At 38.9% G+C, this 22,315-nt stretch overlaps 1 protein-coding gene across 13 annotated transcripts in view; it reads right to left on the minus strand.

Annotated features, from left to right (window-relative positions):
• The window catches only part of CADPS2 (calcium dependent secretion activator 2), a 545,419-nt gene that overhangs the window by 96,055 nt on the left and 427,049 nt on the right, over nucleotides 1-22,315 (minus strand). For 8 of the 13 annotated variants that reach the window (XM_047095958.1, XM_047095952.1, XM_047095957.1 and 5 more), the window contains 2 exons: nucleotides 22,015-22,138; nucleotides 19,976-19,996 (listed from right to left, as the gene is read on the minus strand). In XM_047095958.1, the coding sequence (XP_046951914.1) occupies nucleotides 19,976-19,996; nucleotides 22,015-22,138 (145 nt within the window). The remainder of the gene's footprint in view (nucleotides 1-19,975; nucleotides 19,997-22,014; nucleotides 22,139-22,315) is intronic. The other 5 variants (XM_047095962.1, XM_047095960.1, XM_047095961.1 and 2 more) reach the window with 1 other exon arrangement.

Raw genomic sequence — 22,315 nt, forward strand, 5'->3', positions numbered from 1 at the left:
CAATCATCTCCTCCATTTGGGGGCAGCTCTAGCTACTACAGTCTGATGAGAAAGACAAGCTCCTTAAGAAAAGTTTGAAAACAACGCAGAGCAAACACAGCAGTAATGTAGACGTGAGAGCAGCCGAGAACAGGTGGGTTTGGAGGGAGGAATCAGCAGGAAGGTAAGCAGAACCTGAAGCAGGTCCTAAAGGAGTAACAAATGACCTGGTAGGTAGAGGACAGGTTTCTAGAAATGTCTCTATGACAGAGAGGTGCGTTTCAGAGGAAGATAATGATTACAAATGTTACCATTTATTGAGAGTCAATTATGTGTCAGGCATATAGCGCCAGGCACTTTCCATGCATCACCACACTAATTTCCCTAACAGCTTTGTTTGGTTATTTCTTCATCTAACTTACAGATAAGGAAAGAAGCCTGGAAGGATGAAGTGCAACAGCTAGCAAGTGGAAAAGGGGAGAACTGAACTTAATGTGGGCTCTTACCACTTCTGCTTTGCCCCTGCCTGGCTGGAGTGCAAACATGCAGGAGAATAACAGGTGATGAGTTTGGGCTCGGACTGTGGCAGGCTTTAAGTAAGATCATAAGTACACTGGATAACTATATCCTACATATAACACAGCAAGCGTTGCTTTGCAAGGCTTCAGATTAAATTGATTTTAGGAAAATGTATTTGTGGTCGTGCAGAAAAAGGAAGGATTGGTGAGGCTGTGTGACCAGGATTCCAAGGGTCAGGTCTAGCAATATGGAGAACTATGGGAAGATGGTAAGAGGAGGGCGCAGGGATGCTTTGAAGAACAAATTTGCAAGCCCTTGAAAGTTACTAGAAATTGCAGGCCAGAGAGGAGAATGACCCTGAGGTTTGGAGACTGTGTGGCTCAGGGAATGAGGAATGCATGGTTGTAAAACCAGGGAATGGGTCTCCAATGGGGTGTCCCATATATTTTAGGACTGCCATATATGTATCAGTTAATGATTCTAAACTAAAAAGACAATTAAGCCATGTAAAATCTGCCCACACAGGGAGTTAAGACATCTGGATTCTCTGCCTAGAAAACCCCTACTCATCATTGAAGATACAACTTTAATGTTGCCTTAAATGTGGGACCTTCTTAAAGTTCTAGGGCTGAATGAGTTGCTCCTCCCTCCGAGTTCCTCTCTTAGGGGCTTATGAGTCTATGCCCAGATCCAAGTCAGAAACTAGATCTCATTATCTTGTACCCTCAATATTTTGAATAGGCTTTGGACCATCACAGATAACTAATGAAAGTTTATTGACGATGCAAGAATATACCTTTTTGGGAAAAACTGTGTTAAAAGTAAATACCCAAATCACTTAACTTTGTGTACAACTGCAAATTGCTCCTGTCACTAACATGACAAGGGTGACAGAATCGGCAAGTCCACCAATGAAATGTGGCCGCAGTTTGAGAATAATGCTCAAAAATCTGATGAATGCTGTATTCTTGAATTAGAGAAAGACATATTTGTAAAAGGGTTATCAAAATAATTTTTAATTCTCAAGAGCATATCACTTACATTCCTTAATTTTTCCATCTTTAGATTGAAGGTATTGAATTAAGTTGAGGATTCTCAACCCAAGGGATTTAGAGATTAGGAACAGGTTTTAGGGCACAGCCTTAAAATTATTTGCTAAGTTTTGGGTATGAAGGCATTGCGGGGAGAGAAGGATCATACCTTTCAGGTTCTCAAAGTGGTTCATAAACTAAACAAATGCTAAGAGTCACCAAATCCTATAATCTCTACAATTCCTTCTAGCTAAGAAATTCTATGCTTCCTATAAACATAAATGTTGGGCTTTCTCTACATTGGATTGTGTTAAACATATTTCTATGTTTATATCATGTGTTTTTCATAAGGAAATAGAAAAGCAACAAAATTTATTATCACAAAAGAACTTACTTTCCTACCTTCTTTATTACATTATTTACTGAATCCTTACCACCATTCTGCAAGTTAGAAAATAATGGCCCCCATTTCCATATTAAGAGAGTCCTTGGAGGGGTTAAAGAAGGTGTCCAAGGTCATACAGGATACCGGCTGAGAATGGATTAAAATCTTACCTCTGATGTCAGGTAAGCAGCAATAACACAAGGACTGAATCCTTTTTAATTTTCAATTCTTTGAATAGGAATCACACACACACTCAACTGACTGTATACGTTCAATAGAAGCTTCTGAAATGGCTGCAGGTTTGAAGAGTTTATTAAGTCACCATATCCTTAGCCACAAGTATGCAATAATGGAAAATAATCACAGAAAGAACCTGAAAACTTGTTTCTGTTTACAGGTGACTATGTCAAAACCAGCTTTTACATTTGACACTATCTTAAGTAAAAACTTGGAGAGTACCCCTGTGTCCTTCTGAAACTTAAAAACAGTCTAAAACATTTTATTTTTCCCAGACTAAATTTACTGAGAAGAGCAGAACTTTGTACTTGAACATAATGGCCACTCTAATACTTTAAATAAATAGCATTTTTATCAAGTACACTGTGTATACCGTCTCTGGCTGTCACTCATTTGACTACAGCCAAGAAGTTTAATGCATGTCTATAGTCAGAACTCTATTAGATAGCAAGGTTATCAATGGCTCCATTACAAATCTGAACACTGAATATTTGAGAATTCCTCCTCAAAATGTTCACTTTCTGTAACATCTTCACAGCATTACATATGTCTCTATATTTTTCAAGCTTCGCACCAAGCTGATGATTGTTGTAATACATTTCAAATAGTGTCATTTGGAACAAATATGCCCAAAGTAGCAAGGTTGCTTGATGACTTTTCAATGCACTGCTCTTGGGGACAAGCTTTCTTCATTTTGCACCACTTTTAATTTTCTACAGTTAACACTCCCTGACTGGTCAAAGCAATTCCTTTTCATTATAGCTCTGTACATTGAAGAAAATATCTCAGCAGAAAAAAGGTAAGGAGGTAGAGAAGACAGCTTGACTATTTTGCTTTAGCAGGCTTTAGGCTTTAATTCTGTTCCCTATTGCATACTCTTAGCATATTCTCCCCAGCTGCCTCCCTTCTAGCCGTTTCCTGTCAAAATCCTTAGTGGTGGACACACAGTGATGCTCAGAGTGAAGGTTGCAAGGGAACCTGGGGAGAAGACCAGTAAGATCATTTCAGTCCCCCCTTCCCCCCATATAGGATATGGAGAAATTTGAAAGGTATTTGACCTTAAGTCTTAACAGACGTACATCTATACTTGCAACCAAACAACAAAGATGGTGTTGGATAAAGGGACTATGGCAATAATGCTACCATAATACTTCTCTCCCTTGCATCTAGGTCATGATAACCAGCTAGAGTATATCAAAAAGTAATTCCTATATACGCACTAAGATTTCGTGCCTGGTTCCTCAACATCCCCAGATTTTGTGACCCTGAATTTGAGTCAACATTTATTGCCTGGAAGGTAGTCTACTAACAACTAAGGGGATATGATGATGAACAAGGTAATATTTCAGGCTTCAAAGAAGTTATGTGTCTTTCTCTCTTGGCAGATTATATGGTATAGAGGATAGCTCTATACCATAGGTTTTTGGTCAATATGAGGAAGTTCTGCTATAAAGCTCTGATACAGAGGGAATTAAATGGACTCAACATGCAAGAAAAGCATTATTATCTTGCAAGAAATATGATCAAAGATACGTCAATAGGAAGGCTTTAAGTTGCTCATAGGTAACATAAGGAGATCTTCAGAAAGAAAAGCTTCTTTTAGTGAGTCTGTGAGGTCAGAAACTTTAGATCAGAGAAAGTCAGCAGCAGTCTAACTGCCTTACATATAGCGTAATCACAATTTCAGGAATGGAATTTAGGGATTCATCACTTATATATAACAGTTCTCATCCCAACAAATGTCCTCCTTAATGCCCATAGGCCATTTAGCCCATCCCCCCCAACACCCCCTCCAGCAACCCTCAGTTTGTTCTCTGTATTTAGGAGTCTCTTATGGTTTGTCTCCTTGTTTTTATATTATTTTTGCTTCCCTCCCTTTATGTTCATCTGTTTTGTATCTTAAATTCCTCATATGAGTGAAATCATATATTTATCTTCCTCTGACTTATTTTGCTTAGAATATACTCTAGTTCCATCCATGCTGTTGCAAATGGCAAGATCTCATCACTTTTTATCACTGAGTAATATTCCATTGTATATACATACCACATCTTCTTTAGGCATTCATCAGTCTATCAACATTTGGGCTCTCTCCATACTTCGGTTATTGTTGACACTGGGGTGCACATGCCCTTTTGAAACAGCACTCCTGTATCCTTTGGATAAATACATCATAGTTGCAACTGCTGGGTCGTAGGGTAATCCGATTTTTAATTTTTTGAGGAACTTCCATACTGTTTTCCAGAGTGGCTGCACCAGTTTGCATTCCCACCAACAGGGCAAGAGGGTTCCTCTTTGCATCCTTGCCAACATCTGCTGTTGCCTGAGTTGTTAATTTTTGCCATTCTGACGGGTGTGAGGTAGTATATCATAGTAGTTCTGATTTGTATTTCCCTTGGCTCGAGGAATGTCTATTGACTCTAGTCTGTCCCTAATTGTAACCTTAACTCTTATTGGTGTTAATGTTCTCCCACTTTGCATGATCCAGACTGATGACTCAATTGGAAAGTCTAAAATTTATTGAGGTCTTCTGACCCATCCTCTGGCTCTAGCACAGCAACCTGTGGTGAGGGAGAGTGCCAGAGCCTAACACGACCAGGCTTCTTCGAGTCCTAATCCCAGCCAGATCTCCATGCTCATGGGATTTCTCATCCTGAGAGGGAAAGGTGGGTAAGAGAGCAAATTCTTCCTTATTAGGCAAAACTCCCTCTTGAAACCTGTCTGCCACTTTCAGAACTCGTGACTAGATGACTCCGGGGGGAACTCCTGAGTTAGCCACGTAGAGGAAACAGGGTAGAACATGCTAAGAAGACTGCCTCAGAATCTAGGGGAGAAGCAGTTTCTAAAACTAAACTCTACTTCCCCAACTCTTCAGGGCCAACCTGACTCAACCTTGCCCAGTATCTGACTCCCCAAGACTTGGTACTCTCAGCTAATGCAAGAGAATAGCATTAACATGGATCCCTTCCTGGATTGTCTGATGGCAACCTAAATGTTAGTACAGTTTTGAGAGTGCTGGAATACATCCATCGCTGTAATCGATGACTGGAATAGCTTCCATATAGATCTGTGGTTCTCAGCTTTGGCATGCACCAGAACCTCCCGGAGAGCTTGTTAAACACGGATTCCCTGGCATCACCCTCTGAACTTCAGATTCCGTAGATCTTGTTTGGGACCCAAGAATCTGCATTTCCTACAAGTTCCTAGGAGTTGCCAATGATGCCGCTTTGGGGAATGCACTTTGAGAACTACCAGTGTTTATGAAAAACAAACATATACCACGGTGACCCGTAGGAACTTCAGATTATTTCGTTTACCTGAAATCAAGCTACCTCTTTGTATAAATTTCATTTTAGGGAAAAAAAAGGTGACTTTCTCTGTAGAATCTGAACACATCTTACTTTTCTGTCATGTTATTCAGTAGGATGGTGTACATATTTGAACAATTCTGTGTGAATGAAAATATGTGGAATGTTACGGCCTCCCTACAGCTGTTTAAAATCCCTGAGAGTACTAATACCATGGATGTTTGAAAACAATAGGTCTGTGGCCTAATTCCAAGAATCCCTTTGGTATTAACTTCCTTAATAACCCTGCCATTTAAAGCAACAGTTGCAGTTAATACCTCTGGAATTAACCATGCTAATGATACAGCACTTTGGAGTAATTGTTCTGTTGTGACAGTCACATTAGCTACTTTACCTGGATTATCTCTCCCCTCAGTAAATTCATTTTTAAGCCAATGGTCAACTCTGGATCAAAGGAGATTGGCCACTGGAGTATAGGCCCATAGCAGCCAGAATGGACCCAAACCGAACAAATGCAGAAGCCAAGAACAAGTGGAGATTCAGGGGTAATGGGCCATAAAAAGATACATATGTGAGGTAGACATCAGTGAGGTTTTGTGAGACTTTCTTCAGGAGGAATACGGCACATAGTCTCCTCTTAAGATCTTAAAATAAGGGGTGATGGTGATGGAATCAGAGAAACATTAGGCTTAAATTGTCACAGGCTTTTATAGTTATGTGATTTGTAAGAGTGGAGAAACACAGACACCTTGGCTTGATTTTATTAAAGTTGCCCTTTTAGGGGCGCCTGGGTGGCTCAGTCAGTTGAGCATCTGACTTCGGCTCAGGTCATGATCTCATGGTTGGTGAGTTTGAGCCCCGCATTGGTCTCTGTGCTCACAGCTCAGAACCTGGAGCCTACTTCGGATTCTGTGTCTCCCTCTCTCTCTGCCCCTCCCCCGTTCATGCTCTCTCAAAAATAAACACTTAAAAAGTTTAAAAAAAAATAAAGTTGTCTTTTTAACTATTGTGATGCTGGCTTTCAAGTTTGTGAAGAAGGAAGATCCAGGATCTCACAGGAAAAAAAAAATATCTTCATAGGATTGCTGGCTGAGAGGACTATGAAGGCTTGACAGAGAAAAAAAACTTTCTGCAATGTTTATTTAACTCTGTTTAGCTCTGGTTAGAAATATGTTGCAGGATTTTAATGACAGCATAAAATTTTTCCATGGAGAATTCTGCCTGTGTAACAGGGGTTTTCCTAAAGACTGGTCTTTATATCTATCCCGTTATATAGCCTATACATCTATCATACATATATCTCACACACACTGATATATATTCAGCAGCTGAAACTGATAAATGGTCTCCTTGGTTTTAGTGCTCCTTATCCTCTCAACAGAATTCAGATTCAGAAATTGATCTCAGTTATAGTAACTGCCAGGCCAGTACTAAATTATCACATAATTAAGGGCTATAGCATCTTAAATTTCATGCCTAGTTCTTGTCTTCTAATTACATTTACTTAAAATAGCGTTTTCTTGGTCATTTGTTACATTCACGCATCAAAGAAGTACCATCACACCTCCACTCTCCCATCCTCCTCCTGCCCCTTAAACTCTCTTTCATTCTCAGGAAGAAGGTCTGCCCGTGAACAGTCAGGCAAAGCAGGATCCCGGAAGTAGTGGTGATGACGGGCAATGAGGAGGGTGAAAAGTCAGGACTGCAGAGGCTGGCCAGTGGGAGGCAAGCTGAAGAAGGAAAGAGAATAGTATGAAAGATCTATTTTGAAAAGACTTGTAGCCTTGGGTACTAAGAAATGAGTCAAAGATCTTGATGTCTGTATGTATCTCTGTCTCCTTTGAGATATAAACAAGATGGGGTGGGGCAGCCAACTAATGCGTTAGTGGTGATATCTGATGCTTAGATTTGGAGAATGTCTCCTACTTGGACAAGTGTAAAGACCAGGTGTAGAGAGGCGGGTTGGGCTTGGTGATATCTTGAACGTTTCTACAATTTTAACATCCTGGGTCTGCCAGCCACTGTGAAAATGTGTGTAAACAAAATGCCTCTGGGGTATTTTTACAGGTTTATCCTTTTGAAATAAAAAAGGATCTGGCATTACAGACACTCATTAGGCCTTTTAATTTAGCTCTTGAAGCTATATGGCCACTTAGTTACAGCCGATAGGTAATAACCTCTGATTTCTAAAACTATTCACCTGTCCAGGCTCTGAGTCCTTACAAACTCTATTGAGCTATCAAGAGGTGAAATCTGTCAGTTTGCATTACTCTGGTTTTGTCCAACTGGAAAAGACTTTTTAATACATCTAAACTACTCAGATTAACAAGGTGCTGCAGGAGCCACAGGGCTATATGTCACTTGGTTTACCTGTTGACACACGTTAGTAAATAAATGAAAAGGTCACCAGTGGGTTTCAAACTATGGATTTAGAGAATGATAAATTCTACCAAATGGCTCATAAGAAAACTTGCTATTCCAAGGCTGCATTTATCTGTGCACCACATTCCATGTGAAAGTAAAAAAAAAATAAAACATGACACATTGTCAAGTGAGCTGAGTAAACTGACATCCTTTTTGAGACCTTTTAGGGAACAGGTGTTGAACACTTGTAATGAGATTTCCATGCATCTTCAGAGGAAGGAGAGAAGACTTTAGCAAGAGCTGTTCAGAGTGTTAGAGATCATGGCTGAGGGAATAATTCCTGGTAAGGGGCACACTGAAGGAGACATTACATAAATGCTTGGTTTTTCTCAGGAGGTGCTTATGTTCTGGTTAAGAATTTCTACAGAAGGCAAATATTCATCAAAGAGAAGGTTTGGGGGGAAGATAATATTTTTCCAGCTCGTGGGCAATCTGGGATATATTCAACTAAGTACTCTTGATGCATTATTTTGTGTAGCTCCCTTATATTATCTTCTGAATCTTTTCTCTCTTGCAACTGGGAATCAGTAGGATTCATGGAAGCTTTCACGGCATCACTTCAGAGCGGTCAAGTATTTTTCTCAAGGATAGATGGTTAGCTGACAATTCTATGTAGAAAATGAAGTAACTACACTGGAACATGCTAGGTTTTATCAGAAAGTTAAAAACAATTTTGCTACATATCTCAAATAGATACCAGACAAGCTTGAGAAATTACCAAGGAAGCAAAATGGTAAAAACATTAGTTGGGGATAGTTACAATAAAGAGAAATACCAGGGAGCCTGGGTGGCTCAGTCAGTTAAGCGTCTAACTTTTGACTTTGGCTCAGGTTATGATCTCGTGGTTGTGAGATCAAGCCCCACGCTGGGCTTTGAGCTGATAGCTTGGGGCCTGCTTGCGATTCTCTCTTCCTCTCCCGACTCGTTCGCTCTCAAACTTTCAAAAAAATAAAGAGAAACACTAAATCCATAGCAGTAGACATTTTCTTCATTACATTGAGGTTTCTGATCTCTCTGGAGGCCATGCTTCCACCAGAGAGGGATTCAGTTTATTTTTTGTCCATTTAGTAAGCCCTTCTTTCTAGCATCATCTTCGAAACAGTCCATCCTTTCCCCACTGGTTTATGGTCCATTTTATTATGGATGAAGCACAGCAGGCTCCCATCGGTACGTGAGCCTGTAGATTCTTCTTCACAGGCTTTGGTGATAGTTTTGTAATCTTAGTGTCGGCCAAGGCAAGTCTCCATGCGTTTTATTTTCTTAAGTTGACTTATTCAGTATCCTTTATTCTTCCACTTATATTTTCAATTTATCACGTTCTTAAAAAAAAAACAACCTCTGGAATTCCAACATACACTGCAATTAATTTATACATTTGGGGGGAGAGTTTAAATATCATACTGTCAAGTCCTCTCTCTTAAGGGCAAGGACTATCTTACATCTATTTAGATCTCTCTTTATTACCTCTGAGTTTCAAAATTTTCTTTAGAGGTCTAGGAAGTTTTGCATGTTTTTGGCAAAGTTAATTCCTGGATGTTTGGTGGTTACTGTAAAAGATACTTTTGGTTAATATCTTCTAGGCAGTTAACTGATGGTGGTTAGTGGTTTCTAGGCAGTAGTTCTCTGACTGTGGTTTGCAGACCACCGCAGATCCCCAGGACCTTTCAGGGATCTGTGAGTGCAGAAGTATTTTCATAATAATACTGAAATGTTTTTGCCTTTTTGACTTAGTTGATCTTCACAGTGATGGTACAAAAGCAGTGGCAGGTAAAACTCTTGTTACCTTAGCATGAATCAAGGCTGTGGTGCTAAATTATAATCACTGGGTTCTTTACCCCCATGCATGCAAGAAAAAAGCCAGTTTTACATACAAAAGTCCTTGATAAAACAGTAAAAAAAAAAAACCACCCACTTTACTGAATCTCTCCCCTTGAGTATACATTTTTTTTTAAAAATTTTTTTTTTTTTTCAACATTTATTTATTTTTGGGACAGAGAGAGACAGAGCATGAACGGGGGAGGGGCAGAGAGAGAGGGAGACACAGAATCGGAAACAGGCTCCAGGCTCTGAGCCATCAGCCCAGAGCCCGACGCGGGGCTCGAACTCACGGACTGCGAGATCGTGACCTGGCTGAAGTCGGACGCTTAACCGACTGCGCCACCCAGGCGCCCCATTGAGTATACATTTTTAAATATCGTCTGTGACAAAATGAGAACTTGGCATTAGGCACATCTGCATACTGAAGCGTAATGATTGTCTAAAGTAAAAGCGTGTGCTTATTTCAGTCTAGGCTGAACTGTTTTATTTTCAGAGAACCATTTTTTAGTTGAAAAGCCTACCGACGGACAAAAATATGGTTATTCAGACTTGGGGATATTTGGTAGACGTTTTCTGAAAAATTAAGTAAACCTGTCACTTAAATAGTATTTGTTGCTAATGATAAAATTAAAGCTTTCAAGGAAAATTAGAATTTTAGTAAACCTGTATCTGTCATGCACTTGACAGCTTCCCAAGACTTTGAGACTTTTCTGATGATACTAACAAGGGTGACTTATTATACTTGTTAACACTAAGAGTATCTTAACTCAGTGGACCAAATGATTAGTACATGGTGTTAAAAAATCATGCATGGTGAAAAACGTATTCAAAGTCCATGATGAACCAACTGGATTTAATAGCATGAAAAGTTCATTGATAGGCTTTCAGATTCGACATTGCAATTAACCCACAAGAAATTATCACTTGCCAAGCTTTAGTATAATAACACAGAAGAAAACCCACAATTATCTAAAAAGTCTATTAAAATACTTTCCCCTTTTCCCACTGCAGATCAGTATATGTCGATTTTTAAAAAACATATATCAACCAAAATAACATATTGTCATAGACTCAGTGTGAAGTGCCTATGAGAATCCAGCTGTCTTCTATGAAGACAGCCATTAAAGAGGTGTGCAAAAAATTTTTTATAAAGCTATTTATGTTGACAGGTAATGGGTTTGCTATTGCTCTTTGTAAAGAGTAATATTTTATGAATTTCTCTATGTTTTTCTTCTAGTATGGTAAATACTGGTAAACAACCTATCTGAACGAAAGCTTTTTGGGATCTGAATTTTTAGAGTGTACTAAGTTTGTGAGACTAAATTCTTCGAGAACTACTGGTGTAGAGAGAGGCTATGGATTTTAGCAGGCTGATTTTATAGCTGGCAACCTGGCTGAACACTTACATATAAAAGGTTCTATGTAGATCCTGTTGGATTTTCTAGGCAGATGGTCATTTCATCTGCAATGATGGTTTTATCTCCTCTTTCCATTCTTTGGATTTACTTTTTTCATTTCTTTCATGCTGTCCAAGACTCCCAGTGTTGTGACGATACTGGAAGTAACTATCACAAACCCTAGTGGGAATGCCTCTAACTTCCTTCATTATGTAAAATATTTGGTGTTTTTTTCCATATGGGTTTTATAAAGCTAAGAAATTCCAAGATGCTCACAGTATAATTTTCCACATACTTTTTTTTTTTTTTTTTTTTTTTTACGTCTCTTGAGGTAGGATTTTTGCTTTTAGTTTGTTTCCTAATGTTGAACTCCTTTTATATTTCTGGGATAAACCCCGTTGATTATTTTCCCAATAAACTGTTGGATTCTGTAGGCTTATACTTAGGGGTTTTGCATATATAGGCTCACAATGAAATGGGCCTGTAATAACGTTCTTTTGTTCTACTGCCTTTACCAGGTTTGAAAATTAAGATTGTATTTGCCTCATGAAATGGACTGGACAGCATTCATTCATTTTCCACTTCATTGAACTTATTTTGGATAGGATTTTTTCCTTAAAAATATGGTAGAACTCACCTCCAAAACCAACCAGGCTTAGGGATCTGGGAAAGGGAGGGTTTTCACAACCATTTCAATTACTTTAAAACTTAATAGCCTGAGTCTCATTTCTTGTCTTGACCACACCAATATAGGTTTTCAAGAAATGTAATCAATTTCATCTAGACTTTCAATTTTTGTCTTTGTTCATAATACTCTTCCATTATTTTCTATACCTCTTGTGTCTCTATTTTTCATATTATATTTACCTGAATTTTTTTCATAACCAGTCTGATGGAAGTCTATCTTACTCTTTCTATTCTCCACATCACTTCGCTTTCTTTTTACACTGTCTACATCTTCACCTTTCCTGCTGCTCTCACTAATCTCCCAGATGACAAGCTCTCCAGCTGTATTCATCCTGTTCATGAATGTTCCATTCATTCTTGTTCCTGCATATTTCTATAATCTTCCAATATATCCTTGAGTATATTACGCTTAAGGTAATTTTTTGCTCCTAAGAATAGTAAGTTCTAGATGACACATATCATTTCGTTTACTGTCTTTTATAAGGGGCTGTAACTCCTCAGGAGTCCATTTTGACTTGAAAGCTCATGGTCATTGGAGAAACTCAGGATGGAATGATAGGCAGGTGCTTGCCTGTGTGCCCTTTGAGGACAGAGAAACTTAGGCTTTGGAGTAGAGGATCCCAGAATACAAAACCAATACTACTACTAATTTCCTTTTGCTACTAACCCATTAGGCAACTTCTAAGGACATGGATTCACTGTTAATCTGCTAGATTCAAAGCTGCAGTACTTGACCAAAAGTCTCCTTAGGTTGTAATCCACTAGGCTAGACGTTGGGATACAGAGGACTGAAGGCATGACTGCCTGAGAGTGGCTCAGCTCATTCCAGTTTTCAGCTCATGGCAGCACAGCTGGGCCCAGTTTTGAAAAAGCCACAGATAACAGCCACCTGGCCTACTGTTACCAACTCCAAAGGCAAAAGGAACTGATAGTCTCAAGGCAACGACCCTTCACTCCCTCTCTGCTCAGCCATATTCCAGGCTAGAACTCCCCACAAGACAGACTAGGGACTGGCAACCAAACTCGTTGGAGCAGACAAGTGAAGTGAAGGTGACTGAAATGAATGTGAGCATAAGCTGCTCTTTGGATGGCAGATGGCAAGCAATGGAAGATCAGGGTAAGGCTGCTCTATTTATGGAGATACCACGGTTATAGATGGAAATGAAATATGTAGAAGGAAGATGGGGGAACTAACCACAGGAGAAAGAAGAGATATATGATGGAGTAAATTCCACCCAAAAAGAAGTAGGTGCAATTGAGATCAATATCACAGGTTGGATGAGTCTACCTTGAAGAGGAAGATACCTCATCCCTTGATGCTGGAGAACAGGAGACCTGGGTGGGTGGGGATGCCAAGAAGTTTATAGGTATAGAGCCTACAGAGCTGAGGATTACTATGCTTCCAAGGTGGAAAACAAGGGACTGCCCTCGAATACCCTAAACTTAGCTGTCATTTAAACTGAAGATCAAATTCCTGTGATAGCCTGATTTGGAAAGAGAACATCAATCAAAATTGAGTCAAGCTTCACCTTGAATATGGGATTAGCTATGACCATCCCTGATTGAGACTCTCCTTATCCATTATAACTTCTACTACAAAAACAAAGAAGGAAATGGTGGATGACTCACGACAAAGACTGTGAATCAAGGACAGATGCCACTCCATTTGGTCACAGAACACCTCAGCAGAGGCACGACGAATCATCCAGTGTTGGCAATATTAACTCCAACATAAAGGGTGAAAAGTCATAACCAGAGGCAGCAGGACGGTACTGTCAGCAGTTGATTTTAACGGAGTGACAGATACTAATGCTTCCTCACAATTACATACAAACGAATCAAGAAGAATATTAATGAAATGCAGACAGAGCCAATATCAGAGGAGAGAGTGCCAAGTGTCCTTAAATGTCTCCATGGTTTGTCTGGAGTTGACAGAATCCTCATCCTTTGGTCACTAAAGCTGTGGGTAGTACGTGCAGTGGTCCTGAGAGGGTTCCAAGCATTACCATCATACTGTCACTGGTATACAGGGTGCTCCTTGTGTCCTCAGTTGACTTTTCTCTTAGTTGGTCACCTGAGTGTGCAGACAGCCACTGTACAACTGCACAGCACACTCTTCCTGTCTTAAGTCTGTCTTGAGCTGACTGAAGGTACATGCACAGCTGGAAAGCCCTGTCGGATGGAAGCCAATGTCTTCATTTGCCTCTTCTCGTCAATAATCCCTGCAACTCCTGTTTGTCCCCCAAACATCTCTTGATTCATAGGAATTAATTTGTCAACACTGTCATGAGTTAACTAACTGGTGTGAACACAAATTATCCAGTGTGGGACTGCTATCTTGTGAGGCTAGTGAGGTGGTGGGAAAAAAGCTGAAGCAAATAAGCATATTACAAATCCTCATTCATTCCAAATTAGATGTAGAAATGGCCAAAGTAAATTCGTATTACTTACATAGTACTGAAAAGAGAATATGGTCATAATATTTTCTGGTATATATGACCTATAGAATGAGGTTACTGGGGTAGCAAGGAAGTGGGTGTTAAAAACATTTCACTCAACATACTGATGGGAACATGTTGAAAAAATAGTTTAAAATTAACATTTCTGATGCATATTAGATAATGGAATAAAAGTCACTTAGAGCTATCAGAAAAATTTATCTTCTCAGGTAATTTAAAGAGTCCACTGATCATCTGAAAAATACTTTTTCTCTGTATATAGTACAAAAATAAATTTTAAGTTGGTCCCTATCCAGATGACGTAGCTCAGGCAGCAAATGTTTATGCTACATACATATATTGTTTTATAAACTAAAAGCTCTTTTTAGATTTAATTTTCTCAAACATTTTGAAGACAACAATAAGATGTTCTCTTTTAGAGTCAGAAATTACATTTATCACTTTGTCTGTAAGTTATCAGGTGACTCAGAAGCACAAATGGTCATAAAGGTTTTCGTGCCAAAGTCCTACTGTCCACGCCACGCTAACAAAGGCTACAAAAAAATTCTTTAATTCTTCAACTTTGCTTTATAGTTTTTAAGGTGAGAATTGTTTCTTCTAATACACAAATCACTTCCTGCAGAGTACTGTCAATTCTTATGGGAATGCAAAATTTCAGGACTATTATTTAGAGATATCAGTAACCTGAATTCATCATAACATATTCAAAATTTTTAAAATCAAATTTATAAGAAAATATAGCTTTTATGAGAGAAAATGGTTGTTATCCTAGAAATATTAGTAAGAAATTATTCACTGACAAAAAAATATTTTCATCAAGTATGCTTTTGATCTACTCAACTTCTACACACACATGCACTTAAGAACGGATTTTATTTATTATTTATCGCTATACTCTTGACAGTGGAGCACTAAAATGCCACCCAGATGGCAAACACATCCTAATGACGTAAGGCCTGCCAAAGTGCAACTTCTCTCAAAGAAAGCAAGCAGTGTGGCCCTCTGGGAAAGCATCTCTACCTGTTCAACCGAGACTTTGAAAATGAGAGCACTTGGGGGTTAGACCTGGGAACCTGGCAACCAAAGGGCCCAGACAGATCCTCAGTGCACAAAGCTCTTGCCTGTTCATTCCATGCTACCTTTTGTTTAGGGCACCTCCATGTTTTGAGATTCACAATAAGCCTAGCTACCAAGTCTATGCAAAAGATCTCAGGTCAAGGCAAGCTCTAACGAGCCGTCTCTCTCTTTTATCATAAGCCCTCATATGATACGTAGTTTTCAGGAGATAGCAGGGACTGTTACTAGACTGCTGTTCTTGTCTATAAGAAACTCCCTGAAGTAAGGAATTGATTCTCCTTTAAAAAGAGCTAGTTTGCATCAAAAAGGTATGTGATTTAAATTTTAAAAAAGACACAATTAGGAAGATGAAGTTGCAGTACCTTTTTGAACCCTAGACTATAAATACTGTAAAAAGGATCTTATTGTTAAATGCACAGTAGTCATAAAATTAAATCGAGGAAGAGCACCAGTTGATTTTTGCAACCGTGTAGCTCTCAGATATTTCTTAAAATTAAAAAAAAATGCCTTGTAGAAATATTAAGTTCTCAAAATGAACTCTGTTCTCATGAAACAAATGCAAAGATATCCTAAGAAGGAAAGAAGACATTTAGAGAGAGGTCGTTTATTTCATTTATTACAAAGTTGTAAAATTCCTTTTTTCTGCAAATACGTGCTGCCGATGGAGAATGGGAAGAATTCCCAAGGATGGAAGAGAACTAGAAGTCCAACTGAGCATATGTTGAATTATGGAAACAACTGAAACAGGTTAGAATGCTAACTACTGTTAACGCCATTGTTCTCCATCACCTCTGGCTGCTGTGATCCAGGGTTAGTGTCCCACACCCATGGTAAGAGCATGGAATTCTGGTTTAATTTGTCCAATCTTTTTATTTAAAAAAATTTTTTTAATGTATGTTTATTTTTGAGAGAGAGAGCATAAGCGGGAGAGGGCAGAGAGGGGCAGAGAGAGCGGGAGACAGAGAAACTGAAGCAGGCTCCAGGCTCTGAGCTGTCACAGAGCCCGAGGCGAGGCTCTCACCCACTCATCACTTACGAGATCATGACCTAAGCCAAATTTGGATGCTAAACTAACGGAGCCACCCAGGTGCCCCTCCAATCTTGTTATTTTTAAGTGGTTAGTTTTTGCTCTCATATTTCTGATTATTTAGTGATTGATTTGAATGACCTTTTGTAAGCCAGCTTGCCAGTTTATACATGTTCTCTCTGCTATAAATAGCTTGATCATTCTGTGCCATAAACTCATTCATTTATTCAACAAATATTTATTGAGTACCAAACATGTGCCAGGCACCTTTTTCAGGCATTGGAGATACAGCAGCTACTAAAATACGAAAGTCCTGCTCTGGTGGAGCTACCACTCTAGGACAAGAGTAGGATGAATGAACCATATCATGTGCTAGAATACAAGTGCTGCAGAGAAAAATAAAATAGGGGAGGCAAAGAGAGGCTACGTATGGGCTGGGGGGGGCAAGGTTGCAAATTTTAATCCCTTTCAACACACCTGATGCTGTGAGATATGTGAGTGTAAAAACAAAAAGCTTCAGATTTTGGAGTCAGTTCCTAGCCTTACCATGGGATCTGTGCTGTCCGATTAATTCCGCAGCCATAGTCGCATGTGGTAAACAAGTACTTGAAATGGGGCGACAAAATGTGCTAGTAAAAATACACACCAGATTTCAAGGACTACATATGAAAAAATATTGTAAAATATCTCAATTTTCTATATTGAATATACTTTAAAGGAATATTTTAGATATATTGGGTTAAAAAACTATTATTAAAATTAATTTTCCATTTTTTACCTCTTTAATGCGATTACTAGAAAATTTTAAGTTATATCTACAGCTTTCATCATAATTCTATGAACCACACCGCTCCAGACCTCCTTTCAAATGCCCATGCAGTTTAACTGAGTACAAACTTAACTACACAGGCTCACTAAGAAAAGGGAGGGAGAAAGACCAAGGAAAATAAAATGACAGTTTGAAAGGGAGACACTGTGTTCTAATCTCCTGCTTCCTAGTGGTCTCTGGATGTATGACTAGTGACTTCTCTGCTTCAGTTTCCTGAAAAAGCAGTAATAGAAATATTTATTGTAAAGGACGAATGGACACATGCAAAGTGCTTAAAACAGTTCCTACTAATGAGTGTTTGCTCTTACTATTAAGTAAATATCTATACTTTTGGAAAAAGTGACCCCTTCGCTCTTGCACTGTGCCTCAGAATCGGACAGCCCCAGAGGCAGGGCAACCAGTGGACAGAACACGCTCCATATCTGAGAGGCACGGGTACAAATCTCATGTCTGCTGAATTGAATAACAACAGCACACCTTTGTGAAAGTTACGGACTTTTTCTATAGTCTTGGTTACCTCTTCTATGAAATATCTGTTTTCTAGAGTTGTTTTAGGAACTAATGAAGCAGAGTAAATAAAACAAAAACAAAAACAAAACCTCTGAGGGAACTGTCAACAGATGACAAAATGAAGACCAATCTTGGGCAGAATTCAACTCTTGTCTACACGGTACAAACTAACTGAGGAAAATTATCATAATGCCCAAGAGAATACTGCTTGGAAGCATTTGAGCTCTTACACATGTAACTGACATTCTCATTTTGAGTCATTTACACCCCCAAGAACATTAGGTAACTCTCTTAAACTTGCTACCAAATGCAACCAAAGAAATAGAACTACATTTTTTTTAAAAAAAATTTTTTTTTCAATGTTTTTATTTATTTTTGGGACAGAGAGAGACAGAGCATGAATGGGGGAGGGGCAGAGAGAGAGGGAGACACAGAATCTGAAACAGGCTCCAGGCTCTGAGCCATCAGCCCAGAGCCCGACGCGGGGCTCGAACTCACGGACCGCGAGATCGTGACCTGGCTGAAGTCGGACGCTTAACCGACTGCGCCACCCAGGCGCCCCTAAATAGAACTACATTTTTTTTAAAAAACCTCTCTTTTATTATTTCACAACATTCTTCAACTGAGATTAACTATCCCTTCAATCCACTGAAATCATCTAGACTATACACTGATTTTTTTTTTTTCCCCTCTTCCATCTGGGCCTTTTTTTTTTTTTTTTTTTTTTAAGATTTTTAAGTAATCTGTACACCCAAAGTAGGGCTCAAACTCACAACCCTGAGATCAAGAGTCACATGTTCCACCGACTGAGCCAGCCGGGCGCCCCTCTTAGAATTTAATTTTAAGGAAAGTATTTTTCCTAGCATCACCAGCCACTAGAGTTGAACAGTCATATGGATGCCAGAAATGCATGAAGGGAAGGCTTCTGTCTGGAAGTGAGGTACATGAGGAACAGCAACTTTCTCGTTCTCTCCTCTTTTTAATGGGAATGTGTGCAACTCTACATGGTTCCTCCACTTCAACCTTCATGAAGACGTGCTGTGACTCCCTCATATTTCACAGGGGAAGGAGCATAGCCTTGGTAGGCTGGGGATCAGGACACCTGATGCAAGTCCCAGCTGGCTGATTTATTTACTCTGTGTCAGTGGGAAAGCCCTAACAACCCCAGACTTCCTGTGTGTCAACTATATAAAAACCTATTTTCACTACAGGAACACTGCAGTGGGTGAAATGCCCTAAGAGATTTTGAAGAAGTTTGTTAAAGAGAACAGGACTGTTGCTATTATAATGGGCTGTCTTAAGAAGTGATGGTAGTCTCAAAAGTGCACTTTAGTGGTCATCGTGTTCTTTCCCCTTTTCCTGGCTCAGAGTGTTTTGTTCCTCACACTTTCTGGGGTCAAATGCTGAAACAGAATGGAAAGAGTTAGGAAAACAGAAAGAGAACCCTCTAGTCGAAGACTTCAGTTAAAACCAACCCAAACTTGTCTATAACACTGCATGTAGGCTTTAGATGAGACAGGGAAACTCGGACTAGAAAGGTTCATCCCTGGGCTCTTGCCCCATGGAACTAACTATTAACTAGCTAAGCTCTCCTCTCTCTCCAAAGCACCGAGAGCCTACTTGGGGCCAGTGGTGCAGGGCTGGGTGCCAGGATGCAACAGCGAACACAGTCCATAAAGACCCTGCCGGCAAGGGGCTAAAGAAGAGACAGACAAGATAAACAGATAACAGCACATAATTAAATTAATTACAACTGTGATAAGTGGCATAAGAGAAAAGTAAAAAAACCTTTAAAAATTCAGAGATCTGGAGAACACTTTCCTAGCAATTTCCTGAGGCTAGGACTTCATAATCCCTGCTCATTCCTCTGATTAGGAACTTTCAAAGTTAAGAGCTTCTTACTTCTTATTTAATAGCATTTATGCTTTTCACTGTGTTATTTTTCAGCAGTGATAAAGGAGACATGGTCCTCTTCTCTAGCTGTAAGAGCCCTCCAAATATTGGCTACAGCTTCCAAATAAGATTAGTGTCCATGCTTAAAACATTAATACAGCCTCCAATTTTTGACTTTGAGTTCGTATAAAAAACGCTGCTGAACTTTAACAGAGATAAACGGCCTGTATTTTACCTACAGAGCATTAACAATAGTTCTCCCAAAATGAAAGTATTTTCAGTATCTTAATCAAAGTCATCTAATAGGAGCCCTGAAAAGCAGACAGCTATTCATCAATATCAAACATCATGCCACAATAGAAACAACAGCACGTGCATGCACAAACATCCATTACCTGCTTCCTTTTCTGCTGGGCCTAAAACATAAGAAAAGACAATTTAGGAAAAAAGCAGACTCTACCCATGTTGCTCACATAATGCAGAAAGTCAATTAAGCAAAGAAAAGTGGCCCACTTCCTATATCTAACTTAAATTTGATTTTGTTCTTGGTCTGATCCTGAGCATAAAGCAAAAAGCGCTTTATTTTTTAACATACACAAAAGGGGGTGGGAAGGAAGGGAGAAAATGAAATGCATAGACGTTTTCTTATATAATAAGCATGCATTTTATTTTTCTGAAAATGGAGACTGCTCAGTAGTCCCACCTAGATTCCTAGGATCCATTTTCTAGAATATTCTTACAGTAGACTAGAAGTAAGAGACAGATGACTCCAGAAAGGAAAGAGCTACGAGAGCTCCCTGCTCACTGTTCATTTGGTCCCAGAATAGGATTTTCTCTAACACAGACTTGTTTTCATGTGTGATCCAGAGGAACAGCTATGTCTTTTGACCACCAGTGTTAACACGTTTGTCTAACTAATTAACAAAAGTTATCCATGGCTGGGACAATTTTATTTGTCCATGTTAAAATGGACTCTAGGGCTAGAAAATAGAAATAACCTATGTTCTCGGTATTCTTGCACAATGGTCAAAAGTACTAACTGGAATGGCCTGTTAAGAACAAAAGGATTCTCATAGGGTTTTTTTTTTTGGATTGAGTTTAAACGCTTGAATAAAACAATATTGTGTTTATTCAAGTTGTGCACAAACTTTTTTCCCTTTACTAGATTTGAAAGGTTTTAATAGGTCTATTTTTATAACGATTCTTTCAACCCATGTTCACAACACACAATGTTCAAAACACGAAGATTGTTTGAATGAGTATTCATGATGTGAAAACCAATCTGTTTATCTTCCACTTTCCCCAAATGAGCTAATATTCATTGCTTTTGCTTTAACACAACATGATATCATAATTAATGATGTTAAACTGGTAACTAAGGAGGTTTCATGTTGTTACTCTCGTGATATAATATTGGTTGCTATAGTGATGGGATGGCTTTTTTGTTAATCACTCAGGAGGTTGGTTATTGCATGCTTGTTAGAAAGCTTGATCGGATTCGGAGAGAAAAAAAGGATATAACACAGCCAATTATAATCAATCTTTTTCATTGTACCACTTTTGATAAAACTATCTTCACATCAATAATTAACAAATTTATAATTCAGTACAATTTTATATTAAAAGTTACTAAAATTTTTCTAACAGAGGATTTGCCTTTATTTTTAGATATACGCATTTAACTTTGCAAACTTTTCCTAAGTGAATGCTACATGGATGACACAAGCCAGTTTTATGAATAATTAGAGCAAAAACTTTGAGGCCCTTTCTATTATTTTTAATCATATCAAAGGATTGTCGAATAAAGCCCATTTTTTGTCTTTGCCACAAATTTCAATTTAGTTATTTCTAAGCATCTTAAACCTCAGTAATCTTAATGAGTGAAATCTGAAGGAAGAGGAAAAAAAAAGTGCAGTCCTCTCAAGAGATGTAATCATTCAAATGTGTTAATATATTGCAAGCAATGAGAAGTTGCAGGGAATTCTGTCAGTTTATTTTGGCCCTCATCATAATCAACAAGTTTCCTCCTTCTCTGAGCAACACTGTTGAACAGAAAATAAAATTATGTAATACTACACTGTTACTGATCAGGAAAGAAGACACTACCTACAGTTGAAATGTTAGACATACTTACGGTAATGTCAAAAAATACAACCCATGAAAACACCTTTTGGTTCCCTGAAAACTCAAAATAAGAACAAAGGACAACTTAAGCACGAATCCTGGGTCTTTCATTCAAGCAGAGTCCCAGGAGGCATATTAAAGCAATGAATAGGAAAAAGCTCTTCAGTTCACCAGCTGAGATTTTAATGAGACATTTCCCTTTGCCACGGTACAGGTTTGTTCAGGAAAGGAAAGAACTTCTCACAGAAAATTCAGTTAATAGGCATTGTTGGCTCTCACTGCCACTTCGGCAATTGCTCACTGCACTGACCTTCTATTTTGGCATATTCTGTGAGTCTGGTGTAATTGATCAAGGCAGCTTTCTCGAGACATTTTCTGACCACTTTTTTCACCTCTTCTGCTGGTATGGGAGTGGCAATATCTTTCATTAAGACCTAAAGAGAAGAAGAGAGGGAGAGATTGCATAAAACAGATACTAAAATCAAATTATACAAATTGTCCTATAACTATTACCAGGAAGGGGTCCTAGGTAACATTGAGGGAAAGTAATGAGTCGGCACATCACAACTGGGAACATAATCCTCCAATCTTGGCCCCTCCTGTCTAAGCCT

Source organism: Lynx rufus, unplaced genomic scaffold, assembly GCF_022079265.1.
Source record: "Lynx rufus isolate CCGP_SWC_20201006 ecotype Redwood Valley unplaced genomic scaffold, mLynRuf1.p SCAF_4, whole genome shotgun sequence".
Taxonomy (NCBI): Eukaryota; Metazoa; Chordata; class Mammalia; order Carnivora; family Felidae; genus Lynx; species Lynx rufus.